The 24,088-nt window shown below is 44.2% G+C and overlaps 1 protein-coding gene across 2 annotated transcripts in view; it reads right to left on the bottom strand.

Annotated features, from left to right (window-relative positions):
* Window positions 1-24,088, bottom strand: part of PTPN11 (protein tyrosine phosphatase non-receptor type 11) — an 83,748-nt gene that overhangs the window by 11,815 nt on the left and 47,845 nt on the right. The window contains exons 7-13 of one of the 2 annotated variants that reach the window (XM_040619908.1): window positions 21,541-21,637; window positions 18,963-19,042; window positions 18,674-18,832; window positions 14,593-14,724; window positions 10,398-10,552; window positions 9,371-9,438; window positions 8,704-8,855 (exon numbers count right to left, since the gene is read on the bottom strand). In XM_040619908.1, the coding sequence (XP_040475842.1) occupies window positions 8,704-8,855; window positions 9,371-9,438; window positions 10,398-10,552; window positions 14,593-14,724; window positions 18,674-18,832; window positions 18,963-19,042; window positions 21,541-21,637 (843 nt within the window). Of the gene's footprint in view, window positions 1-8,703; window positions 8,856-9,370; window positions 9,439-10,397; window positions 10,565-14,592; window positions 14,725-18,673; window positions 18,833-18,962; window positions 19,043-21,540; window positions 21,638-24,088 lie in introns of both variants that reach the window. The other variant, XM_040619907.1, reaches the window with a different exon arrangement.

A 24,088-nucleotide genomic window follows, 5' to 3' on the forward strand; every position in this document is an offset into this window, starting at 1 on the left:
TAAATCACACTATGCATGCAGCAGCCTTTGTGATCTCAGACCCAGCTCCCATATCTGTTTCTCATACCTGCCGGCTTGCCTCCCAAGTGAGTCGGTACATAGGAAGCGTGACATCCCAGACAGGCTCTGGTTCTGTCACGTTATGGTAGGGAGGCATTACCAGCTCTGAGTGAAACGGAATGATAGCATGCTGGAGAGATTGTGAATCGGGACAGGGGGAAGAAATGCTCAAAGCAAACACTGAAATAACTCTCTGTTTCTTGGTACAGTTAGGATGCAGTCTGAAATAGTCCTCTTGGTGTTTAAATTTAAACTCAGAGAAGAAGGAGGAGCATCCTGGAGGCTCTGCAGTGGATAATGGGAAGAACTCTGCCTGGAGGGTCTGGGAAGCTGGAGTCCACATCAAGACCTTTCTGGGACAGTATTTGTGGCGGTAGATTGGAAAGGACAGGGGGCTTACCTGGGGATCATGGCTTTAGCCTTCCTCTTTCCCTCTTCCAGTAGTCTTACGAGGATCTGGTTATAGCTTTGCCAGTGTGGGCTGGTGTTCTTAAGCAAGTCAGTACCCCTTTTCAGCCTCGGCATCCTCTGCTGTCTGGTGCAAATAGTCCCACGATGCCTCATGCAGTACTGAGGTGTTGCTGTAGAGTCATGTTAAACCACATAGAGTGAGTATACTTGTAATGACTGTGAAACAGCGTGTGTGTGTGTGTGTGAGATTTTCCAGCCTCCTGTATTTGTATTTTCCAACCTTGATTCCCTGCTTTATTTACTGTATCCTCCTTTTGTACATTTTATTTTTAAATAAAGGTGTACATATTTAAAGTGTACAATGTGATGATTTCTCACACATATACATAATGAAAGACGCTACGGGACAAACTACCTAACATATCTTTTCACATGGCTACCATTTTTTGTGTGTGTGTGGTGAGAGCAGCGAGAATCTACTCGTTTAGCAAATTTCCAGTATTATTCAATATTAACTATTATTATTATTAATTGCAACTATATTGATAACTTTGTATAATCATCATGCTGCACATGTTACATTAAGATCTCTAGATTTACTCATCCTATGTAAACTGTAACTGTTTACACTTTACCGGTGACTTCCATTTACTCTACCTGCCACTCCTGCTAGTACTGTTCTACTCCTCTCTGTATCTATGTATTTGCCTTTTTAGACACTTTCGCATATAAGGAGATCATGCAGGGTTTTTCTTTCTGTGCCTGGCTTATTTCACTTAGCAAAGGATGACCCCCATGTTCATCCATGTTGTTGCAAAAATGTGGATCTTTTTAAGAGTGAAAAACATTCCATTGTATGTATATACCACATTTTCTTTTACCAATCATTCTTTGACAGACAGGTTGTTTATGTATCTTAGCTACTATGAATAATGCACGGTGTGAACATAAGGGCACAGATGATCTCTCCCAGGTTCAATTTCACTTCCTTTGGTTATATACCCTAAAGAGATTCCTGGCTCGTATAGTATTTCTATTTTAATTTTGAAATTTATTTACTGTTTTTCCATAATGGCTAATACTAATTTATATTCTCATCAACATAGTACAAAGTGTTTCTTTTTCTCCCATACCTTTGCCAACTTTTGATGGTTCATTTTTGATAATAGGCAACAGATGTGGTGATGCTTCTTTGTGGTTTTTGATTTGCATTTCCTGATGAGCAGTGATGTTGAGCACCTTTTCCTTATACCTATCGGTCCATTTATTTGTATGTCTTCTTTGGGAAAATACCAATTAGGGTTCTTTGCCCTCCTTTAATCTTTTTTTCCTACTATCATATCGTGTGAGTTTGTTATATATTTTGAATATGCTCCTTATCGAATATATAATTTGCAAATGTTTCCTCCCAGTCCATTGGTTGCTGTTTCAATTTTTTCCTTTTTCTATATGGAAGATTTTTTAGTTTAATGAGTCCCACTTGTTTATTTTGCTTTTGTTGGCTGAGTTTTGGTATCATATACAAAAATCATTGCCAAAACCAAAATCAAAAACTTTCCTATGTTTTCTTCTAGGGGTTATGGCTTTTGGGTCACCATGTGTGAGTCTATAATCATTTTGAGTTTACTTTTCATATGTGGTGTAAGATGAGTCCAATTTCATTCTTTTCCATGTGCATATCGGTTTTCCAACACCATTTATGGAAGAGTTATCATTCTTCATTGAGTATTCTTGGATCCCTTCTCAAATATTTGATGACCATATGTTCAGGGAGTTAATTTGGGGGCCCTATTCTGTTCCATTTTGTCTGTGGGGCCTGTTTTATGTCAATTACCACACTGTTTTGATTACTATAGCTTTGCAAAAATAATTTTTAAGTGGGACTGTGATGACTTTAACTCTGTTCCTTTTCAAGATTACTTTCACTGTTTGGGGTCTTTTGCAGTTCATTGGACTTTTTAAATTATTTTCTATTTCTGTGAAAAATGCCATTGGAATTTTATAAGCATTGCACTGAATCTACGAATTGCTTTGGGTAGTATGGACATTTTGGCTATTATTAATTCTTTCCATCTATAAACATGGTGTCTTTCTTTGTTCTTTATGTCTTCAATTTCTTTCATCAGTGTTTTAAAGTTTCAGTGTCTGGTCTTCCACCTCCTTGGTTAAATTTATTCTAAGTATTTTGTTCTTTTGGATGCAGTTGGAAATGGGATCATTTTCTTGATTTCATTTCAGACACGTTGTTGGTGTAGAGAAATGGAACTAATTCTTGTATGTTGATTTTTGTATCCTATAACTTTACTGAATTTGTTTACTCTAATAGATTTTTTATTGTACATCATTCTTCCATGACACTGCTGTGTAACCAGGAAGAAAGTAAGGGGGCCAATAATTTAATGATAACTAAATTAACAAAGTAAAATTTCTTTTTCTCAGTTGTTTACTTTAAACCAAAACATTTCATAAGTTTGAAATATTTGGAAAGCAACTACAATTTCCCTTCCTATTACCCAGATCAAATTTAAAGAGCAGCAGGATTTCCAGAAGAAACAGAGCACTCGCTGATTGGTTTCTTTTAGTTGGCCAGGTGCTTGAGATGCTATTTAGCTGGTGCAGTATTCGGAGCCTTTCCCTGTTATAATGAGCAAAATTAGCACGTCACGTGATTTTTGGGAGAGAATGAATAACAGTTCCATTGCTTGGATTAAAAGTGAAAACCTTTGTAAGTTGCCTGATGATGATGACAATTTTGATAATGGTGTTGGAGTACCTTAGTAGGAGAGTGGTTTTGAGGCCTATGTTTGCTTCCTCTCCTAGCTTGTGCAGGTGCAAAGGGAAGGACGGATACCGCTCTGTACTGAGGGGCATGTCGAGTTCGTGTTGTGCAGTTATGGGAGCTGGGATCCTGCTCTGACAGCAGTCAGCATTGCTGACTTGTGAAGAACCACACACCCAGAGGAGCCGACTTGGACTGAAATCCAGGTTGGCTCAGTCATCCTCTATTCTCCCAGGGTTTCTGGAGGGAGGGTGTGCAGGTGCATGGACCTTGGAGGCTGACGGGGTTGGGGGTAATATTGCTATTTCACAGCTATTAAGGCAGGGACATGGGCACAGCCAATCAGAAGGTAAGAGACGGGCAGGGGCAAGTCATCAGTTCTGAGTTGTGGGAGAGAACCAGAGTGAGTCTGAAGGTGTCAGGGTGGCGGGCAGTGGGAAGGGAGACTGGCAGGAGGATAGAGGGACTGGGGAGATCTTGGGAAGTGGTGATTTATCCAACCAGTGCAACGCGATTTCAGTATTTTACTGGCTGATGAGAGCTGTATCAATAGGAGCTGCCGGCCCTGCAGAAAGACCTGCTTTTGATCCTGACCAAAGGTTGGCCTTGGACACATTGTTTACCTCTCTGACTTTCAGTTCCTTCATCTGGAAAGTAGGGATGTTAGTAATACAGACTTTGTAAAGTTGCCCTGAAAGGTTAAATGAGATAATGAGTGAAAAATGGGAGCTGAGTGCCTGCCCGGCAGAAAGTGTTCAGTAATGGCAGCTGTTATATTGTTATGGTTATATACTTTCTGTCTGTCCTCATTGGTATTTTAAATGGAAACAGCTTGGTGTGTATTGAGCCCTTTTTGGAAGAGATTAGACATTGTTGTTTAGATTTTATCTGTGCAGAGATTTCTGCTTAAATTTTATGATAATCTTAAAAACACTGATAGGAGAAAGTAAAAATGATGTTTAATTTGCTGTGTTATTACTACCGTAACTAAATAATAACAGGCTCACAGATTAAGAGTTACTGAGATGTAAGAAAAGTCTTCACTATGTGCTTAAAACAATTTTTCAAGTTATTGGGGCCCCTCTCTTCTGAATCACGGCTATGTTTAGAGGCTTTTAAAATCCTGCTGTTGGACAGAGAAGGGATAAATGAAATGAACTTGGACAGAGATGAATCTTTTCAAGATTTCTGTAATCTTATTTGGAACATTCAGGACATATCCGTCCACAGAAATGTTATGAAATGTTATGTGAATAAATTATTTTGGATATTACAAAGGAGCTCACTAACTAAAAATATTTTGGAGACAAACCAATTTTTCCAACTTTTATTTTATAAAATTTCCCTTTCATATATTTACTTAAATTGTTATATGTTGTGCGTGTGTTAAATAGATACTCTTTTTATCAACAGCTTTTGGCGATGGATTACATAGCCTGCAGCTCATCCATTTAACGTCTTCCCCAATTCGATGGTTTTCAGTATATTTGATTGCAACAATCACCACAATCACTTTGAATATTTCCATCACCACAAAGAGGGTGTTTAATTTTCATGTATTGTGAATTTTCCAAAATCTTGTATTCATTTCTAATCATTTTGACATGACTGTCACAGGCGATGTTGCGTCCCAGTACCGCCCATCAGGAGCACCTCTCTATTGATGCGTTCCACATTTGTGGTGTTCTCTTTGATCACTGGATGAGTGTTTTCTGCCACATTACCCCTTTGTACAGTGATAGTTTCCCCTTTTAATTAATATCTTAGAAGGAAGATGTTTGAGGCGATATAAATAACCTGTTTTTTTCCATGTACTTTTTGCCTACTGATTTTGCATGTGTTCACTTGGTTCTTGCCTGGAAAAATTACTCCTCGATACCCACCATTGGTGATTTCCTACTTCCACTTAATTCCCTTTCCGTTTATTGGTTGGTCTTCTCTAAGAAGGAGCTTTCCCTTCTCATTCATTCGTTCATTCATTCATTCACGTGATATCCAGTGATATTCAGTGACAATCGATACTAGTATTTATTTTGTTTTGCTTAAATTGTGTCCCAAATTTGGCTAGTGGGCACCTGTTCAAATTGGTTCTTGTGTCCTTTGATAGTTTCCACTTTTGAGTACTTCCTTATACTTCTTTTAAAATGAGGTTTTTATGTAAATTCCAGTTAACATGCAGTGTAATATTGGTTTCAGGTGCAGAATTTACTGATTAACCCTATAATTCCAATAAGACACCTGGTGCTCTCACAAGTGCCCTCCTTAAGCCCTCACCTAGCCTTCATCCAGTCCCCCCACCCCCTCCCTCTCCGGTAACCATCAATGTGTTCTCTGTAGTTAAGAGTCTGTTTCTTGGTTTGCTTCTCTCTTCTCCCACCATGTTCATTTGTTTAGTTTCTTACTTCCTTGGGAAGATGAAGACTGAGAAACTGTCCCAGATGAAAGTAAAGATACGTGACAACCAAATGCACCAGGGGACGCTGGACCACAGAGACACAGGAGGAGGACAAACTGGCGACATTTGAATAGAGTCTGCAGATTAGAAAATAGTACTAGGGGCGCCTGGGTGGCACAGCGGTTAAGCATCTGCCTTCGGCTCAGGGCGTGATCCCGGCGTTATGGGATCGAGCCCCACATCAGGCTCCTCCACTAAGAGCCTGCTTCTTCCTCTCCCACTCCCCCTGCTTGTGTTCCCTCTCTCGCTGGCTGTCTCTATCTCTGTCGAATAAATAAAAATAAAATCTTAAAAAAAAAAAGAAAGAAAGAAAAAGAAAATAGTGCTGTATCGATGCTAATTCCCTGGTTCTGATCATTTCACAATGGTTAGGTAAAAGAACGTCTTTATTTCTAGGACATACACATCAGAGTATTAAGAGGCAAGGGCGCACAAATGCTGGCAACTTACGAACATTTGTTTTTAAAGTACATATTGTATATATATATAGAGAAACTACAAATGAATGATGAAGTGTGTTAAAATGTTAACAGGGTGAAGGGAATTCCGCACACTGTTTTTGCAAAGTAAAAAAAAATGTAATACTTTAAGTGGAAGTAGTTAACAAAGAAATCTACTTTCAAGTAAATGGCAGAGTGTGGGAAGAATCCTTTATAAAAACTTGAGAATTTTCTCAAAGTCGCCTCACTTGCACCTTCCCCTGGACGCCCACCTGTTTCTGCTTCGCCTCCTCCTGGCACCGGCGCCGCTTCCTGCTTCCCTCCCCGGGCTCACCACCCCTGACGCACTGTCTTTTTTCATTTACCCTCTTTCACAGATTCCTTCAGTCCCGAAGGTCCTTAACTCTTCAGGATTGTGGAAATGATGGTACTTAAAAGAAATACCAATGATCCTAAATGAGTTTCATTCTTTTGCTTAATTTAAAACCCAGGCAGCTTCACTGTCTTAAGGCTACCACTTAAGCTTTCTACCAGATGAAGGCTCTGAGACCAAATAGTAGTAAAGGTGCTCAGGACGGGGATGGCGCAAACCGGCCCCCATTCGCTATTGGCTGAGCGAACGAATGCAGCAGCACTCTTGGGATGGGATCCTCAGGGACATCCGGTGTCTACATTCTAGAATACTGAAGCTATTAAGGAACATGTTCTGCTTCTGTCTACCTCCTCCTGGCCCCCAAGAAAAGCAGTGATAAGGATATTTTTAAAGGAGTTCCTAAATTCAAATTTTTCAACTCGAGCTTTACAAGTTGAGATTTAGGGTCAGAGAGACTATACGTAGTAAAGAGAAGATCTGAAGCGCTATCGAGGCTGGGAGGGGAAAGCCCTGATGTCACCAAAACAAGGACAAATACCAAAGCTTCTGAATGAAATAAAGAGAGCTTTTTCCCCAGCTTTTCTAAACAAGATCACATTATATGCTTCGAGATATTCCCGAATTTGTACCAACTGTGTTTATACCGTGTTTATAAATACTCTTTGTATTTATTAGGAGGGCCTTCTCTCGAGGCAACTTTATGCTTTAACAATTCCTGGCCCAAATTCAGTATGACTGCAAGACAAATAGAGAATAGCCTATAATGGGGCGCCTGGGGGGCTCTGTCGGTGAAGCGTCTACCTTCGGCTCAGGTCATGATCTCAGGGTCCTGGGATCAAGCCCCACATCTGGCTCCCTGGTCAGCAGGGAGTCTGCTTGTCCCTCTGCCCCTTCCCCTGCTTGTGCTCGCTCACTCTCTCAAATAAATAAAATCTTAAGAGAAAGAAAGAAAGAAAGAAAGAAAGAAAGAAAGAAAGAAAGAAAGAGGAAAATAGCCTATAGTAACCATCTAAATATTTCACAACACTTACCACAACACCAAGTCAGATTGAAAGCACTAAAGGTCGAAATCGGAACTTTGTTGATTGTTGACCTTACATATCTATACTGTTGCTGAAGATGTTTTTGTACAATGAAACAATCTAGTATTTGGGTTTTTTTTTAAGATTTTATTTATTTATTTGTTAGAGAGAGAGCAGGGAGAGGAGCAGAGGGAGAGTGACAAGTAGACTCTGCACTGAGCGTGGAGCCCAATGCCGGGCTCCATCTCACAAGCCTGAGACCATGACCTGAGCCAAAACCAACAGTCAGGCGCTTAACTGACTGAGCCACCAAGGCACCCCTCTAGTGTTTTTATGTGAACTGAGAACCTACTAAGCTAACTAACATGTGTCTTACTTTGGCTAACCAAGCTTTGATAACATGGCCGCTATTCTGCTCAGCAAGAAGTCTCTCAATTTGCCAGCAGGTACCACTCTGAGAAGCCAGGTTCTCTGGAAGGCAATACACAGGGTAAAGCAGGCAGGTATCAGTGCTGCTCAGACACTCCCCTGTCTGCAGCAGAGCAGCGTGGCTGAGCGGGGGGAGGCAGGGGAGATGCCCAGATCCCCAAAGGAGCAGTCTCCTCATTTCCCTCCTCTCAGCGTATTCCTAATTAACTCAGCTTTGTGTCTGTTATGAATAGCTTCAAATGGAAAGGCTCCAACTCCACGTTCTTCTTCATTATGCATGGCTTATTAAAATTGAAATTTCACTGTTTCCAACTCAACCAAGTTGATGGTTCAAACTGCTGTGTGCTATGAAGAGTGAAGCATTCATTTAAGAGATGGGAACCGGATAAAAACGGCCCGGATCTAAACCGGAACAGGCTAGAAACTTCGAGGCTTTCAGTTCCAAACTTGCCGTGTGAAAGTCCTGGGGTTCTATCGGGGAAAATCCTACCTTTCCACCACGCAGTTCCCCAAGCTGCCAGGCCAGGACTATAGCAGCTACCTCCCTAAGCTGCCCCCTACTGAAATATCAGGGCTGTGAAGAGAAGCCCTTCCTGGTTGGGAATGAGATTCCCATTTCCAAACAATGACAGGTGTCTCTCAGAGGCCCACCTGCTCAAAAGGAGAGTGTATCTGACTGAGCTGCCTAGAAAAGAAAACGACAATCTACACGCCAGGCCCTCCAGGATTCGCACCTGCTCTTCTTCAATCCTGCGCTGTAGTGTTTCAATGTAATGCTGGACGGCCATATAGATGAATCGGTACTGTGCTTCTGTCTGGACCATCCCTGACCTCTGAGACCGCACCATCTGAATGGTTTTGGGAACATCGATGTCGCAGTCGACGCCTGCAAAGCAAGCACCGCGAAGCATTAGGAGAAACCGCAGGGCCAGGATGAAGTGGTTTAATGCATAACTTTTAGCACACTCGGATAAAGCAAATTTAGTCTTTAATGTTCTAACTGAACATGTTCCAAGGACTACATTGGCCTTCTGACCAGTAGAAATGATTCCAGAAGAGAATCACTTACCGGAGAAAGTGCTGGAGGTCGGGACCCCTCACTTTCCAATAGCACCACCCCATAACAGCAAGGATGAGGTGGGGGGGGCAGAGACCACCACTGCACATTCAACAAAAGACCACGGCGGTGGGACCCACAGCTCCTAAGCTTCATTTTATGCCAAAGCTCAAAATGAATCACTTTTGTTCTCTCGCAAACATACTGAAAGTCAAAGTCTTCAGCTCAGATTTTGTGAAAATGTTTTAACATTCAAATTCTCTCCCTCGGGCTATTTTCACTAGCACTTTCCTACCATAAACTAAAAACAGGAACTATCGCTTCTTGCCCTCCAGATGACCTACCTTTCTCTCTGATGATGTCAATAAGGATATCAATCACAATGAACGTCCCTGTCCGGCCGATTCCAGCACTGTGGGCAGAAGGACAAAGAGCAAATGACAATGGAGTTCACGGGGGTTTCAGACTCAAAACCAAGCTATTAATATTAACAGAAACAATGTCTGCTCTTGGGAGTATTTCTAAGGTTGTCTATTTGTATTTGAGACTAGATGAGCTAAGAGCACAGGGCTTTGGACTTAGTCCAACCTATACTTGGAGCCCAGCCTCTCCACTACAATGTGGCTGAGGCAAGTCCCCTACCTCTCTGACCCTCAGTTTCCTCGTCTGTGAAATGGGGATAATGGTACACACTTCACAAGGTGGTGGCGTGGATCGAATGTTAGTACTGGATGGAAAGCACTAAGCTCAGAGGCTGAGATGGAGCAAGCACTGAATAAACAGGAGCTTTTAAAAAACTGAATCAAGTTTCACACACAGCTACCTGCCCGACGTATGGATGAGCTTTGGGAAACTAAACTTTCCCCCACATAACCATGAAACCCACAGTTGGGTGCCCACAGGCTGTAAACCGTGGTGAGGCCACGGGCGGGGCGGCTTCCAGAGGCCTGGGTGGGGAGGGGTCCAAATCTTTTGAAGCAAACAAGTGTCTTATCAGGGGGGAAAACGCATCTTATTTCTGTGGCAGAAGAGAATAGGATCACAATCAAAGCAATGACTTCTAAATCACCCTATTTTTTAAAAAAGCAAAAAACATAAGCAGACATTAGCAGACTACGTAAGGGCTCCCTGAGAGTAAGGATTAAGTTCACCAGCCTCTGCCCGGCCACCGCCAATACCTGGCAGTCCCATAGGACCCATGAGAAAAATACTCTGCGGTCAAAGTGTCCCTTCATGCGGTTTATGCACGCCTCAAACAGAGATGAAAATTTTCTCACAGTTCAAGAGCTGGGGTGAGTAGGTAAAAGCAAGCCTAGTGGCATTAAGAGATGGGCCAGGCCGCAGCCCGGAGAGGGGGCAGGGGCCAGTCACCTGCAGTGAACTACCACGGGCCCTGCGTCCATAATGCTCTCTTGCTTATGGTGGACCTCCTCCAGGAAGTCCAGCACGCCCCCAGGGTCACTGGGCACTCCGTGGTCCGGCCAGGTCCGAAAGTGGTACTGCCACACGGTTCTCTCTGTATTCCCCTGGAGTAGAGCCAAGAAAAACCAGAAAAGAATTAAATAAATCAAGGGGTTGAGGAATCACCCAGTTCTGATCTTCCCCAGACCTGACGTGAGCCAATGGAGCAGGCCGGCACCGAATCTCCTCACGCTCCATTTAAAGGTCAGACGAGTTTCCCAATCACGTCTCCTTTGGGGTCTGGCTGAGCAATCCTGAAGGCAACTCTGCCTCTGTCCTAAGAACCAAAATGTCCAGTACAGCAGTTAGTTCCTCAGGAAGCTACAACCTGAATCATCGTTCTGAATTCTCGGTGGCAGGCAACGGCCCCATTCCTCCGCGTCCCCGTGCAGCCCAACTCTGGGGGCGACGGAAGCTCTGGGACCTGGGGCTCTCCTTCCAGCAGTTGAGAAAGCAGCTACCCCCTCAAGACGCGTTCCTCTTTGTCTTTTTACACTCAGCCCTCCTCCCCTCTCGCAAAACCCCCACTTTCATAACATCATAGTACTGTAACCTTCTGTTTAGTGCAAAGTAGCTAAGAAGACGAGCTTTGGGATCAGAACGCTGGGTTAGGCCCGAATCCCAGCATTCATCATCACTGTGCTCTTCAGACATCTCCAAGCCTCAATGTCCTCATTTGCAAATAGAAATAATAATCTCTCTCACGATCCTACCGAGAGGGATGAAACAAGGACAATTAAACACACAGCCACCACTTGGCAGCAGTAAGAGACTCAGCCACCAGTGCTCTTCTGAGAAGGATCATGAACGAAGGTCAAGACTACGGAAGACCAAAAGCACCATGTTCTGGGTCCGCCCAGATGAGGTCGCCGTAGCAACACTGCCCCTTGCCCCATCTTCGTCCTCCGTACAGGAAGCAAACCCAAGCTACTGATGTTTTTAAAAGAGATTTAGAAAAGAAAGAAAAACGAAGCCAGTGTCTGCCACCAGTGATCTTCAGGACACCCAAGGAATCTGCACCACAATTAAGATCTTTTCTTGAATTACGCGCGTTGAATTTACTGATGTCATGGTAAAAATTTTTCTTGATGTCACCAGTGAGCTAAAACTCAGGGGCTACCCAGGAAGGACAGTCAGGGAAGGTGACCCAGCTGCCCAGCACATCCCTGCTCCCCCTCCTTGGTAAATCTCTATCCCAAGAGATCGCTGACCCAACTCCTCCCTGCTAGGAAACTTAAATGAGATCATGTCGTAGCACTTTGGAAAAAATGTAATGTGTCATATATAAAAAGCAGATAACATATGACCAGCAATTCTGGAGAGGTGATCTGTCCTGTGTCGGCCCCTGAATCCATGGGTATAAAACACAAACCCAAATGCCAACATTCCCTGTACCTGCGCTCAAATATCCGTGTTAGCAAGGAGATGGATGGTTTATCACTACAACGAAGGAAAACCACCACCTGCTACTCAGAAACACCCAAGAACAAGAAGATATGGTGGCTGAGCCTAAAACTGAACAAACCTATGTGACATCTCTGGCCAGTGTCCTCTAAATCTCTTCCATTTCTGCTTGACAGCTATGTTTTTCCAGCTTCTCTCTCTGTCTGTGAAGCAAAGCAAACCTCCCCCTATCCCACCATCAGCAGAACCACATCCCCGCTAACATCAGGAGTTCCAGCACCCCAGCCTGGACCACAATCGCCCAGGCTTTCAGCTCGCTTCGGTCTCATGACCACCTCATGGAGCTCAGCAGACCACTGAGCCCTCTTCCACTCTACCCCGCCTCCTCCTGATCCTACTGTCCCCTTGTCAGGCTTGGATTCTACGTACTACTTTTTTTTTTTTTTTTTAAGTAGGCTCCACGCCCGGCACGGACCCCAAACACGGGGCTTGAACTCACGACCGTGAGATTGAGACCTGAGCTGAGATCAAGAGTCGGACGCTCAACCGACTGAGCCTCCCAGGTGCCCCTCGTGTACTTTTCTGACAATCGCCCTCTACCCTCTCTCCATCCACTGCACCCCTGGGCAAAGCCCCAGGCCTGGACAAAACCAACCACCTACCTTCTCTGTTTTATACCCGAGGAACAGTGTCCTTGGAGGAAAATCACAGCAGGGGATTGGTGTTGCTATACGTTCATGTTCATCACGTCAACCGGGCATTCGGCGCTGCCTGAAAACTCACTGGATTCCTCATCGTCTCTCCACATTACTACTGATACTTTTCCCACTTCCCAAGGATAATTCGTCTCTGATTCCCTCTGAATGCCAGCTGATGGCCTTGCCTCATAGAGAACATCGAGACATTGCATGTCGGCTCCTCTATCTGCATCTGTGGTCACCTCCTCCTCCTTCCGTCCTGCTGCCATCCTTCCACGATGCTCTGGAACCCACCTCCCCTCCTCGGCCATCCTTCATCCCTGCCTCCTGGGCCTCTTCGCTTTGACGTCTCGAAGGCATCTCACACTTCACCTGTCTAGGATGTTGATCCCCTTCCCTCCCTCCTGAAATCCAGTGCCACCAACCCCGCGCTCAAGCTACAAAGCTGGCGGTCATCCTTAGCGCCGCCCTTGCCCCTCGCCCCCCACCCACCCCGTCACCAAACCTCTTCGCATCTACTCCTCGGTTACCTCCAGGCGGTCCTCTTCTGTCCGCCCTGCCGCCACCGCACCCCCTTTCACCCGGACGATGCAAGCCCTGCCTTCCTGCCAGCTTCTCGCCACAGTGCCACAGTCCTCTCACACTGCGTTTGGTTCCCCTCCTCCTCCAACAGCCCAACCATCCCCACACCCTGCAGGTGCCACCTCAAGACATGTGTCATGACTGTCGTTCCTCTTCCATTTATTCTGGCATTTTGGATAATACTCATTTCCAAAGGTGGGAATACGGAAATAAACAAAAACAAAAACAAAGAACAAGTGCTGACGTCCCTGGGATCTGACCTGGAGAGGAGGCTGCTGGACCCAGACCACCCAGCGGCCTCCAACAGGCCTGCTGGCCACTCGGGTCACCCGGGCCGGACCACCCCCTACCCCCGGGCTGTCAGACACCTTCCTGGCAGGCGGCTCTGGGTGTGCGTCCGCTTGGCAGCAGCCTCGCCACAGGTGCCCAGCTACCTAACCCACGGAGCTCACATGTCTGAACATAAGAGTTAAGACTGCCCGACTTGGTCCCCACCTCTCTCAGGTGTATTCCCTCGATTATCCACTTGCCTTCATTCCCATAAATTCCATTTCCCTTCAGTCTGCACTTCGGGGCCAAGGCTCAGAGTGACACCTCCATCTGGGAGGCCCTCTCTCCATCATCTTCTCCAGTGAAACTTCACCCAGAAAAGCCCAGCGTCTTCTGAAACAGTCTCCCTGCCGCCCCAGGCGGAAGGAAGCCCAGCCTTTGCCATGTTCCACGGCACTTCAGACCTGCTACAGCCTGTGTCTGCCCTGGGGCACAGGTGGGTGTGGATGTGGCTTCTCGCTGCTACGTGATTGCAATTCCTCAAAGACTTCATTCACCTCTGTGTCCCCAAAAGACCTTGAAAAAGTAAGCCCCCCTAACCATGAAATTAAAATGAATCCAAATCTAACCCTGCTTTACAAAGTTAGTCACCCCAGTGACAAACTTAAACTACATGCAATTAAGATGTGATGGCATGGAATCTGATCATGAAACAGGCCTCAGGGCCTTTGCACCTACAGCTCCCACTGCTTGGAACACTCTTCTCCAGACTCTCTGGATGTGCTCCCCCACCTTCAGCTCAAGGGATACAACCTCAGAGAGGCCCTCCCTGATTACTCCATCTCAAGTACCCAGTTGTTTCTAACGTAACTTCCTGCAGCCTTCGTAGACTGAGCACAACTGGAAAGCTTAGTTGGTTGCTTACTTTTTAACCTCGTATCTCCCTAGGCTCTGTGAAGGCAGGGATTGCACCTGTCTTGTTTGTAAGGTACGAGTACACACCTGGTACACAGAAGGCACCTGACAAATGGCTATGGACCAATGAGTGATCGAGGCCGTGAATGCATGCAAACACGAGTAACTGCGTGACCTTGGATTACTGCATGCCAAAACCAGTTACCAAAGTCTCTAAAATACGACAATATACTTACTTGTCCAACCTTTGAAAGTTTAAGTTCTCTTAATGTATAGTCATGAGCGGCACTTTCTTTGACGTTCCTAACACGCATGACCCCATATTCTTTCAGAGCATACTCGTCAGGCCAGTATTTGACACATTTACTCTGAAAGGGATCAGAGAAAAGACAGTTAATCTCTGTGAACTCTGAAACTAAAGCCTAAACCAAAGGAAAATAAATATTCGGAAAAACATATATATTTGAATCTTGCTTAATGATCAATATTCGGAAAAGGGCCTGTCTAGCATCTAGTGGATTTTCAAAGAAAAGGAAAAGTAAGTTCAAATAAGAAAAGCAGGTGTGTAGAAAGCCAGGGAGAAGGCGGAAGACAGAGGAGCTTTTGCAGAGTTGTCTGATCTAAGATGCATGTCAAAGGACAGTCAAGGATTGCTCATTTCTCTCTAAAGAACCAAAGCTGCAGAGTGAGGGACTAGCCCGTTGGAGGGTTCTGTCTAGTAATCACTGAATTCTGAATTCCAGAGATCTGCCACTCTGCAGGGAAGGCAAGCAAGCAAGCGCTCTGGAGGTGGACGGGTTGCCCAAAGAGCCAGACTGTCTGGTTCATTTCCGCACCCGTGTAGGAGGACTCCGTGCCTTATCTAACCCAAGTGTGAACAGCTCCAGCACAGCAAGGCAGCCAATGGGGTTTTGAGCCAGCTGCTTTTTCTATATCCAGACCCATTTGCTACCTACTATACATGTCCCCTTCACTTCCCTGGGTGCCTGGGAACACCGAGCCCGCAACAGCTGCCGGTTTCGGAGCAGACAGATTGAAAAATACGGCACCACGCAAATCATTCTCGGTGCCAAAGAGGAAGCTACTTAGCTCAATGAGAGATGAGTCTGTATATATTTGGTGATGTGTCCTGGGCAGAGAATGTTTTTGTGTGTTGTTTTTTTCTGGGAGCGGACTTTCCACAACCACCAAGACACCAATACTGGCAAGAGAAATTTACCTTTTATATTAGGAAGACAGAGAAATTCAGTTATGAAACGATAAATAAGAAAGCACCTGCAGCCATCCCCACAGTCAACGATTAATTGAAAGAAATAAAAAAAAAAACATGGCAGAAGGAAAGTTGAACAGAAGAATTAACAGTGCAACTGTTTTGCCTGGCAATGGTTTACATGGTCTTTTATTTATTATTATTCTGAATTCACTTTCCTTGCAGTATTTGGTAGATCCAAATACCTCTCTGACAGATTTTATACAATTTTTATTACCCCCAAATAAGCACTTTTAATATTAATTGTACTCAATGCTATTGCTGGCCAATCAATTCTGTGACTGCTGGTTGCTCAAGAGACTCAACAGAGAATAAAAATTTAAATCTCTCTTCACGCCCCCAGGTTCCATGAGGAGAGGTAGCCTCCCATGAACCAGAAAACAGGCAGGACAGACGGCTCAGTTTTCCTTTCTATATATTCAGGGCAGGTGACACTCAGCTGAAGCGGAAACTAAGAAGACGTTCTAAACACCTAATGGGATTGCACGTAGCTGCTGGAGGAAGCCTTTGTTTCACAATGACCAGATCTGGCCTCAAAAGTTTTCAGAAGCACAACAAACCAGTTAGCACAATGATGAAAATCCTACAAAATCATGCCGCCCTTCAAAACTGACAGGAAAATTACACTGAGAGTGCTAAAATCCAAAATCACCCAGCTACCTTAGGTTTCACTTAAAGGTATGACTTATATTCCATGCAAATTTTATGTAAGCCAATTAAAGTATAACTACAAAAGAACTTCGACTAAAACACAAAAACATAGCACTTTTCCATATTAAAAACCCACATGGATGGGCTCACTTTGGGATAACACACGGAAATGTCACTCAATGAGATCTGTCTGCTTCTCTGTAGGTGTGGGATGTTACAATTTTTAAGAACCTGAAGTGTCATGAAGAGTGTGGGGAGAGGAGTACTAGACAGAGCAGCTGGGTGGGGGGCCGGGGTGCACGCTGGGACAACCACTCTGCGAGCAGTTGGGCAGAATCTCTTCAAATTTACAACATGCATACCCTATGACCTAGCATTCCTTTTTTTGACATCTAACCTAGAGAAACACTTGCGTCACACGCACACACACACACACGAATAAGATTATTCACCATAGCACTATTTGTTAAGAGCAAAAACTGAAACATTTAAATGCCCGATACATATGGTGAAATAAATCATGGTACGTCCTTACTATGGAACATCATGCAATTACTAAAAAGAAGGAAATAGGCCATCTAACAGTAGATGTTAGAACATTCATTTGGGTGGGGCCCAAGGTGCACAACAAAGTTAGGGTATGAAAACACTTTTACATACAGTGTTTTTCAGAAAACAGTACTATATGCTTCCACAGGCACACAGACGTATGTAAGTACGTGCATATATGTAAATGCAGGTACGTAATGCCCATAGTAATGCCGCTCAAACACGTATGTATGTATGTATGTATGTATGTAAATGCCAAGAAGACAGCATGGGAGAACACACATCACACTGGTCACAGGATTTTAAATGGGTGGACAAAGGACAGTGAACAAAGGCAATTTTAACCATAACCATAATGTGTTTGGATATTTATAAGAATATACTGCTTGAATAATTCAAATTAATCATTAAATGCTTACATGTCATGACAAGTATAATTTATATGACCAGTGAAATCACTATTTGTTAGTACTCTAATCCCCTGAAGGTACTAGACGGGCCTTCTCACACTCCCTTGTGGACCTCTGCTCCTGGATACAATAAAGTAACAGGGACTGGATTTACCTTCCCACCTTAAACAAGTAAAAAACAGGAAGAATGAAAAGACATATATAACAGAATTAGTAACAAGGACATTAAAACAGTTATTACAAATATACTCCGTAAGTCCAAAAGGTTTAAGTTAAAAAGAGAGACACAGGGGCACCTGGGTGGCTCAGCTGGTTAAGCGACTACCTTCAGCTCAGGTCATGAACCTAGAGTCCCAGGATAGAGTCCTGCATTGGGCTCTCTGCTCAGCAGGGAGTCTGCTTCTCCCTCTGACCTCCCCCCTCTCATGCTTTCTCTCTCTCCCTTTCTCAATCTCTCTGATAAATAAATAAAAAAAAAAAAAAAAAAGTGTTGGGGGGGGGGGGGGGGGAGGAAGGAGAGATACAGAGGCATTAAAAAAAAAACAATAAAACTTCTAGAGATGAAAAAGACAATGTCTGCTATGGAAAACACACTAAATAGGGGCGCCTGGGTGGCTCAGTCATTAAGCATCTGCCTTCGGCTCAGGGCACAATCCCAGGACCCTGGGATCGAGCCCCCCATCAGGCTCCCTGCTCTGCTGGGAGCCTGCTTCTTCCTCTCCCACTCCCCCTGCTTGTGCTCCCTCTCTCACTGGCTATCTCTCTGTCAAATAAAAAAATAAAATATTAAGGGGCGCCTGGGTGGCACAGCGGTTAGGCGTCTGCCTTCGGCTCAGCACGTGATCCCAGCGTTATGGGATCAAGCCCCACGTCAGGCTCCTCCGCTATGAGCCTGCTTCTTCCTCTCCCACTCCCCCTGCTTGTGTTCCCTCTCTCGCTGGCTGTCTCTATCTCTGTCAAATAAATAAATAAAATCTTTAAAAAAATATATTAAAAAAAAACACACTAAATAGTACTAACAGCAGGTGACACACTGCAGAAGATTAACTTAAAGACATACATCAAAAGAAACTATCCAAAATGAATAAAGGGGGAAAAAAAGACAACAGCACAAAATGAGCAAAGCTTCTGTAAGCCGCAGGACAATGTCAAGCAGCCTAATATACGTGTAATTGGTGTCCTGTGTTTGCAGAAATAATGAACATTTCCAAATTTAGAGAAAACTATAAATCCAAAGATTCAAGAAGCTCAATGAACCCCTAGCAGAAGGAACATAAGAAAACTACACCAAAGCATGTCACAATCAAATCTCTCCTACTCTCTTTTTTCCAGAGGGCCAGTTAGAGGAAGCTTAATTTGTTTATTTAGTTCTTAAGATGTTCAACCTGACATGTTCGATACTTTAAAAATATTTCATCAGAGGAGCATGGAGTATACCTTTCCTCTCTCCACTTCTTTCGTTGTCATGACAATCACTCGGGAGTTCTCTTGAAATACCATCCGCCAAAAGTCATTCACCGTGTTTTGCAGACAGCCTTGTGTGGCAATGTAACTCTTCTTGGGCTTTGAATTGTTGCATTTGGTTTCAAACTCAGGCTAGAAATGTAGGAAGAAAAAACTTCAAGCACTTGGAAGTTGCTTTCAGGTCACAAGAAATACAAAATACAAAATACAAGAAATGGCTAGCAATGTATAGTCAGAAAACACTGTGGAAAGCAAAGATTACCATGATAATATTTGCATTGATGTAATCTGAAACAGGCTCATTGGGATCACCATCGTGTAGGACAACCCTGGTATGATCAACTGGAAGAAAGAGAGACCACAGTCATACCTTTCAGGACAAATCATTTCAAATCAGTTAATCTTCAACCCAGTTCAAGTTTTGTTCAATTAATGATAAAAGCACATAAAAAATTAAATCCTAAATGAGCACGACAATGATCTGAACACCACACGATGCCTCATAATGCTATCTTTAAGAATAAAGTAGCAGGAGCAACTCCCTGGTCTTGATAATGTACTATGGATACACAGGATATTATCACTGGGAGAAGCTGGATAAAGGGTACCTGGGAACCCTCTGTATATTTTTTTAACTTCTTGGGAGTGTAAAAGTATTTCAAAACAAAAAAAAAATTTTTTTTAACAAAAGGAAGAATAAAGTACAGATAAATGACGTAATGTCTGAGATTTGCTTCAACATAATTTGGGGAGAGAGAAGTGGCTCAGAGTATAGATGAAACAGGACTGAGTATGAGTTGACAACATTGGGAGCTGGGCAGTGGATATGTACGGTTCTTTACACTGTTCTATCTACTGATGAATATATTTGAAACTTTCCATAATAAAAATGGTGGCTTTTTTTAATGAAGCAAAATGAAATACAGTATCTAGAAGATAAGATTTTGATAGTATCAAGTGATTAAATTCTGTACAAAAGTACATTACTGGTACAGAAATCTGAGCACTCTACCTAAGCAACTTATTTTGCTTGGTGAGGGGCACAATGGGAGGGGCACCTGGGTGGCTCCCTGGGTTAAGTGTCCAACTCTTGATTTCAGGTCAGGTCACGATCTCTGGGTTGTGAGATCGAGCCCCACCTGGGTCTCCACACTGGACGTGGGGCCTGCTTAAGATTCTCTCTCTCCCTCTCCCTGTGCCCCTCCCCACCCTCCCTCTCTTAAACATTTGACAATGGGAATTAGTAATATAGCTGTATGTCTTGGACTCGCCATCTCTAAAGAAATAATATGTTAATCAAGAGGAAGCATCTGACTGGGATCTTTAAGAGAGGAAAAGACAACGATACTCTAATCAGATACTGCATACTATTGTTCCCGCCACCTTTTCCTACATTCCTGCATCTTACTAACGGGTGCCATTAGGTCTCCTGAGCAGAAAGGAAAACTTAGACATAAACAGGATGAGGCTTCCCCAAGGTCATCAGGACCATGCTGTGACTCAGATTGATTCTCTGCAAATTCCTATTGCCTTTTCTGACTATTATTAATGCCTCCACTTTCTCCCATCCTCAACTACACACATCTCAAATAATATCGATATGACGTACATATGCACCATGTGTGTGTACATATGTACACAGAAAGAGAAAGACCACAGTACACACATGTACACACGCACACACGCACGTTTATGATACCTGACAACATGGCTGGGACCTGATGAGACATTAGAGCAATGCTCACCATATTTGCTCATGCATCCCAAGAAACTTGACTTGTGAAGTTTCTGAACAGTGAAACACACATATATACAAACAAGCCCTATTTTTAAGTTGGTAAATACATTATGCATGCACTGCCATCAATCTGTAGGTCAGATTTAAATTTTTCTCTCTCTTTTTTGATAAAGGATATAAGTCAAGAGAAGTTCTAAATGTTCCTTCCCTTCCCTCCAGTGGACCGCCCTGCACAGCCCACTCTGGAGATCCCTCCCAGAGAGAGCATGCTGCTAAGACTGTGGCTTTAGGGGCTCCTATGCCAGTTCTCCCTTGCTTTGTGACCTTTGCTACAACGGTCTATAAAACTGGGAACATAAGAGCACCTGCCTTCTGTACTGTGGTAAGAAGCAAGTGAGACGAACGCAGAGTCTGGCACAGAGTCAGCCCTCCGGAGAGGGGGGCTACGACAACTGCTCCGTGCCATCTCTGGGGTCTTCACGGAAGACCTCCATCCTTCCAGGCCTCTTGTTCCCTGTGGCTCAGCTTGGGCTCTACCAAGCAGCATTTGGCTATTAAACGCCTTACAGATACCTCAGGGTCCTTTTCAGACCGAAGCGTAGGTATGGACCTGTATCTCCTGTAACTCGAGCTCAGAAGACAGGGAGCAGAGCAGTTGAAGAGTCCTCAGGAGGAGGCTGCCTGCTCCCCAGAAAAGGGAATGGAGTCCCAGCGAGGAGGCGTGCCTTCCCCGAAACCCACGGGCTGAATGTTAAAGTGCAAGCCACAAGCCGGGGAGCTCTGAGGGCCTTGGCGTGGCCTGACACTGGGCAATGGCAAACCTTGAGATCCTCACTCTTAGGCAGACAAAATTAATTAACAGAAGGAAACAACAGACTCAACACCACCTGGTGGCGATTTTACCCAGTCCGGGCATCATGGGAACTCGGTGAATGTCAACCATCCCCTCCATGCGTGACGATTTGGGAAACCACTCACAACTGAAAGAGGCTAAGCCTCGGATCTTCTGAGGAGGCACATGGCACCCAGGAAAAGGTACAGGGAGACTGAGGCATCGAACTCTCCAAGAGTGACTATTCCTGAACAGAATATTAATACTTACAGGGCAGGATGTTTTTATATCTATTTTTGTTCTTATTTTCTTGCCTCTGACCCTCTTTTCGGCTGTAGAGAAGTTTGCACTCCTGTTGTTGTAGTGTCTGGAGAGGGAAAAAAGTAAATATTATCGCACGTCAAAAGCTTAAAAAAAAAAAAAAAGCCTGGCTCAGCATTTCTGCTTTAAGAAATTTATCCTAGGAAAGGTTCAGGGTTGCAACAGCTACAAGAATGCTCATATTAAAACTGTATCAACAGTGCCAAAAACGATTTCCAATAAGAAAGGGCTGCCTGTGTAACACCACCATTAACTCGTATAAACAAATGTTCTGCAGCCATTTAGAAGGACATTCTAGGAGAATTTTTAATGCCTTGAAAAAATTATCAGAGTAAGTGTTAAGTGAAAAGAAGGTCAGACTTCCAAATCAGTATTATTACATAAGCCATATGTTTTGCATTTGCCTATGTATCTAAGAAATGGCAGAAGAATACACACCAAAAAAGTAATGGGAATTTTTTTTTCAGGATAGTGAGATTATGAAGGCCTTTTCTTGATTTTTTTGGCCTAAATTTTTTCAATGAATTAATATTTATTAGTAGAGAAACCTTTTAAAATAACAACTATTAAGAATGAAGGTCAGGGGGTGCCTGGGTGGCTCAGTAGGTTAAGCGTCTGTCTTGGGCTTAGGTCATGGTCCCAGGGTCCTAGGATCAGGCCCAGTGTCCTGCTCCCTGTACTGCGAGGAGCCTGCTTCTTCCTCTCCTCGCCCCCCCACTCGTGTTCTCTCTCGCTATCTCTCTCTCTTTCCCTCTCTCTCTCAAGTAAATAAATAAAATCTAGTGTAAAAAAAAAAAAAAAGAGTGAAAGTCAGGGCGCCTGGCTGGTTCGGTCAGAAGAGCATGCGACTCTTGTTCTCAGGGTTGTGGGTTCGAGCTCCATATTGGGTGCAGAGACTACTAAAAATAAACAAACTTTAAAAAAAAAAAGAAGGGAAGCCGATGAGCATCAGTGTAGAGTACATAAATAACAGTTGTGCTCATGCTCTTAAATTTATGAACTGCTGCTTGCTTTTACCATGGTTTAACTCACCGCAAGCACACATCAGCTCTCCAAGTTGGACACAACAGCAGTGCTACCGCGCACCACTGGATCGTGAGCACGCAAGCTTCCTCCTATGCCAGAACCCACGTCAGTGCGCTGGGCAGCCGGCCTGCGTCTACACAAACACCCGCTCCCTAGGTTCTCCCAGCCAGGGAGTGAGGAAGAGAATGTCAAGCTCCCGGAGCCAGGGGTCAGGACACTTCTGCAGGGGAAGGAGGCGGGGAATGCGATCAGGGAGAGACTACATGAGGCAGCCCCAGCGGGGCTAGCCCCAGCAGAAGAGGAGACACAGGGAAGCAGAGAAGGATTAGCTGCAGAAACAGACAGGAAGGTGGACGAGCCAGGCTGAAGCACGTTCGAGGGGTAGGTTTTATTTTCAAAATTATAAAAAAGTGGGGCGCCTGGGTGGCACAGTGGTTAAGCGTCTGCCTTCGGCTCAGGGCGTGATCCCGGCGTTATGGGATCGAGCCCCACATCAGGCTCCTCCACTATGAGTCTGCTTCTTCCTTTCCCACTCCCCCTGCTTGTGTTCCCTCCCTAGCTGGCTGTCTCTATCTCTGTCGAATAAATAAAATCTTTAAAAAAAAAAAAATTATAAAAAAGTATCTCTTTTTTTTAAGACTTATTTATTTGAGAGAGAGAGAGAGAGAGCATGAGGGAGGGGAGAGGCAGAGGGAGAAGGAGAAGCAGACTCCCCATTGAGCAGGGAGCCCAACGCGGGGCTCAATCCCAGGACCCTGGGATCATGACCTGAGCCAAAGGCAGATGCTTAACCCACTGAGCCACCCAGGCACCCCAAATGTACCTCTTTAAGGGGCCATTAGTTTCCAAAAAGTCTGATTTGTAAGCAGAAATCACAAATGGCCAAATCAAGAAAGTGGAAGGCAAGCTAAAAGGAAGAAAATATATGTGTGCTGTACACGCATATATAAATTCCAAAACGGCTAGCTCGTAAAGGTTTCTACCAGGAGCAAGAGTCGACGTTTCATAACAAACAGCCCACTACATTTCCATTTCATTTATCTGAATTTCACAGACAGGTATGAAAGTCAGGATTTTAAATTGCTATTTGACTCGGGTTGAAAATGCCATATTTGGCCTTGACATGCCACACGTAACAAAAGTGGTTAGCTAGCTGGAACCCGGGCAGGAATAAAATACAAAGTACACACAACTCTGGTGATGAGACGGTCATTCCAATTTTTAAAACGAGCTCAGATTAAGTAATTAAAGCCATTTGCCTTCTGCAGGCTGGCATTTCCTCTGAACTGGGAGCCAGTCTTACCGAGCGAGACTGTTAGGAAGAAGGTTCGATGATGATTTTCAGATGGTAAGGTAAGGTTCAAAAAGAAGCTCCAACACTGCGAACTGACTCAACCACTTAAAAGTCAAACAAGGGAAGAGAAATGATACCAACAGAAGCTACAAAGCGGGGGGGGGGGGGGGGGGGGGG

Source organism: Ursus maritimus, unplaced genomic scaffold, assembly GCF_017311325.1.
Source record: "Ursus maritimus isolate PB19 unplaced genomic scaffold, ASM1731132v1 scaffold_33, whole genome shotgun sequence".
Taxonomy (NCBI): Eukaryota; Metazoa; Chordata; class Mammalia; order Carnivora; family Ursidae; genus Ursus; species Ursus maritimus.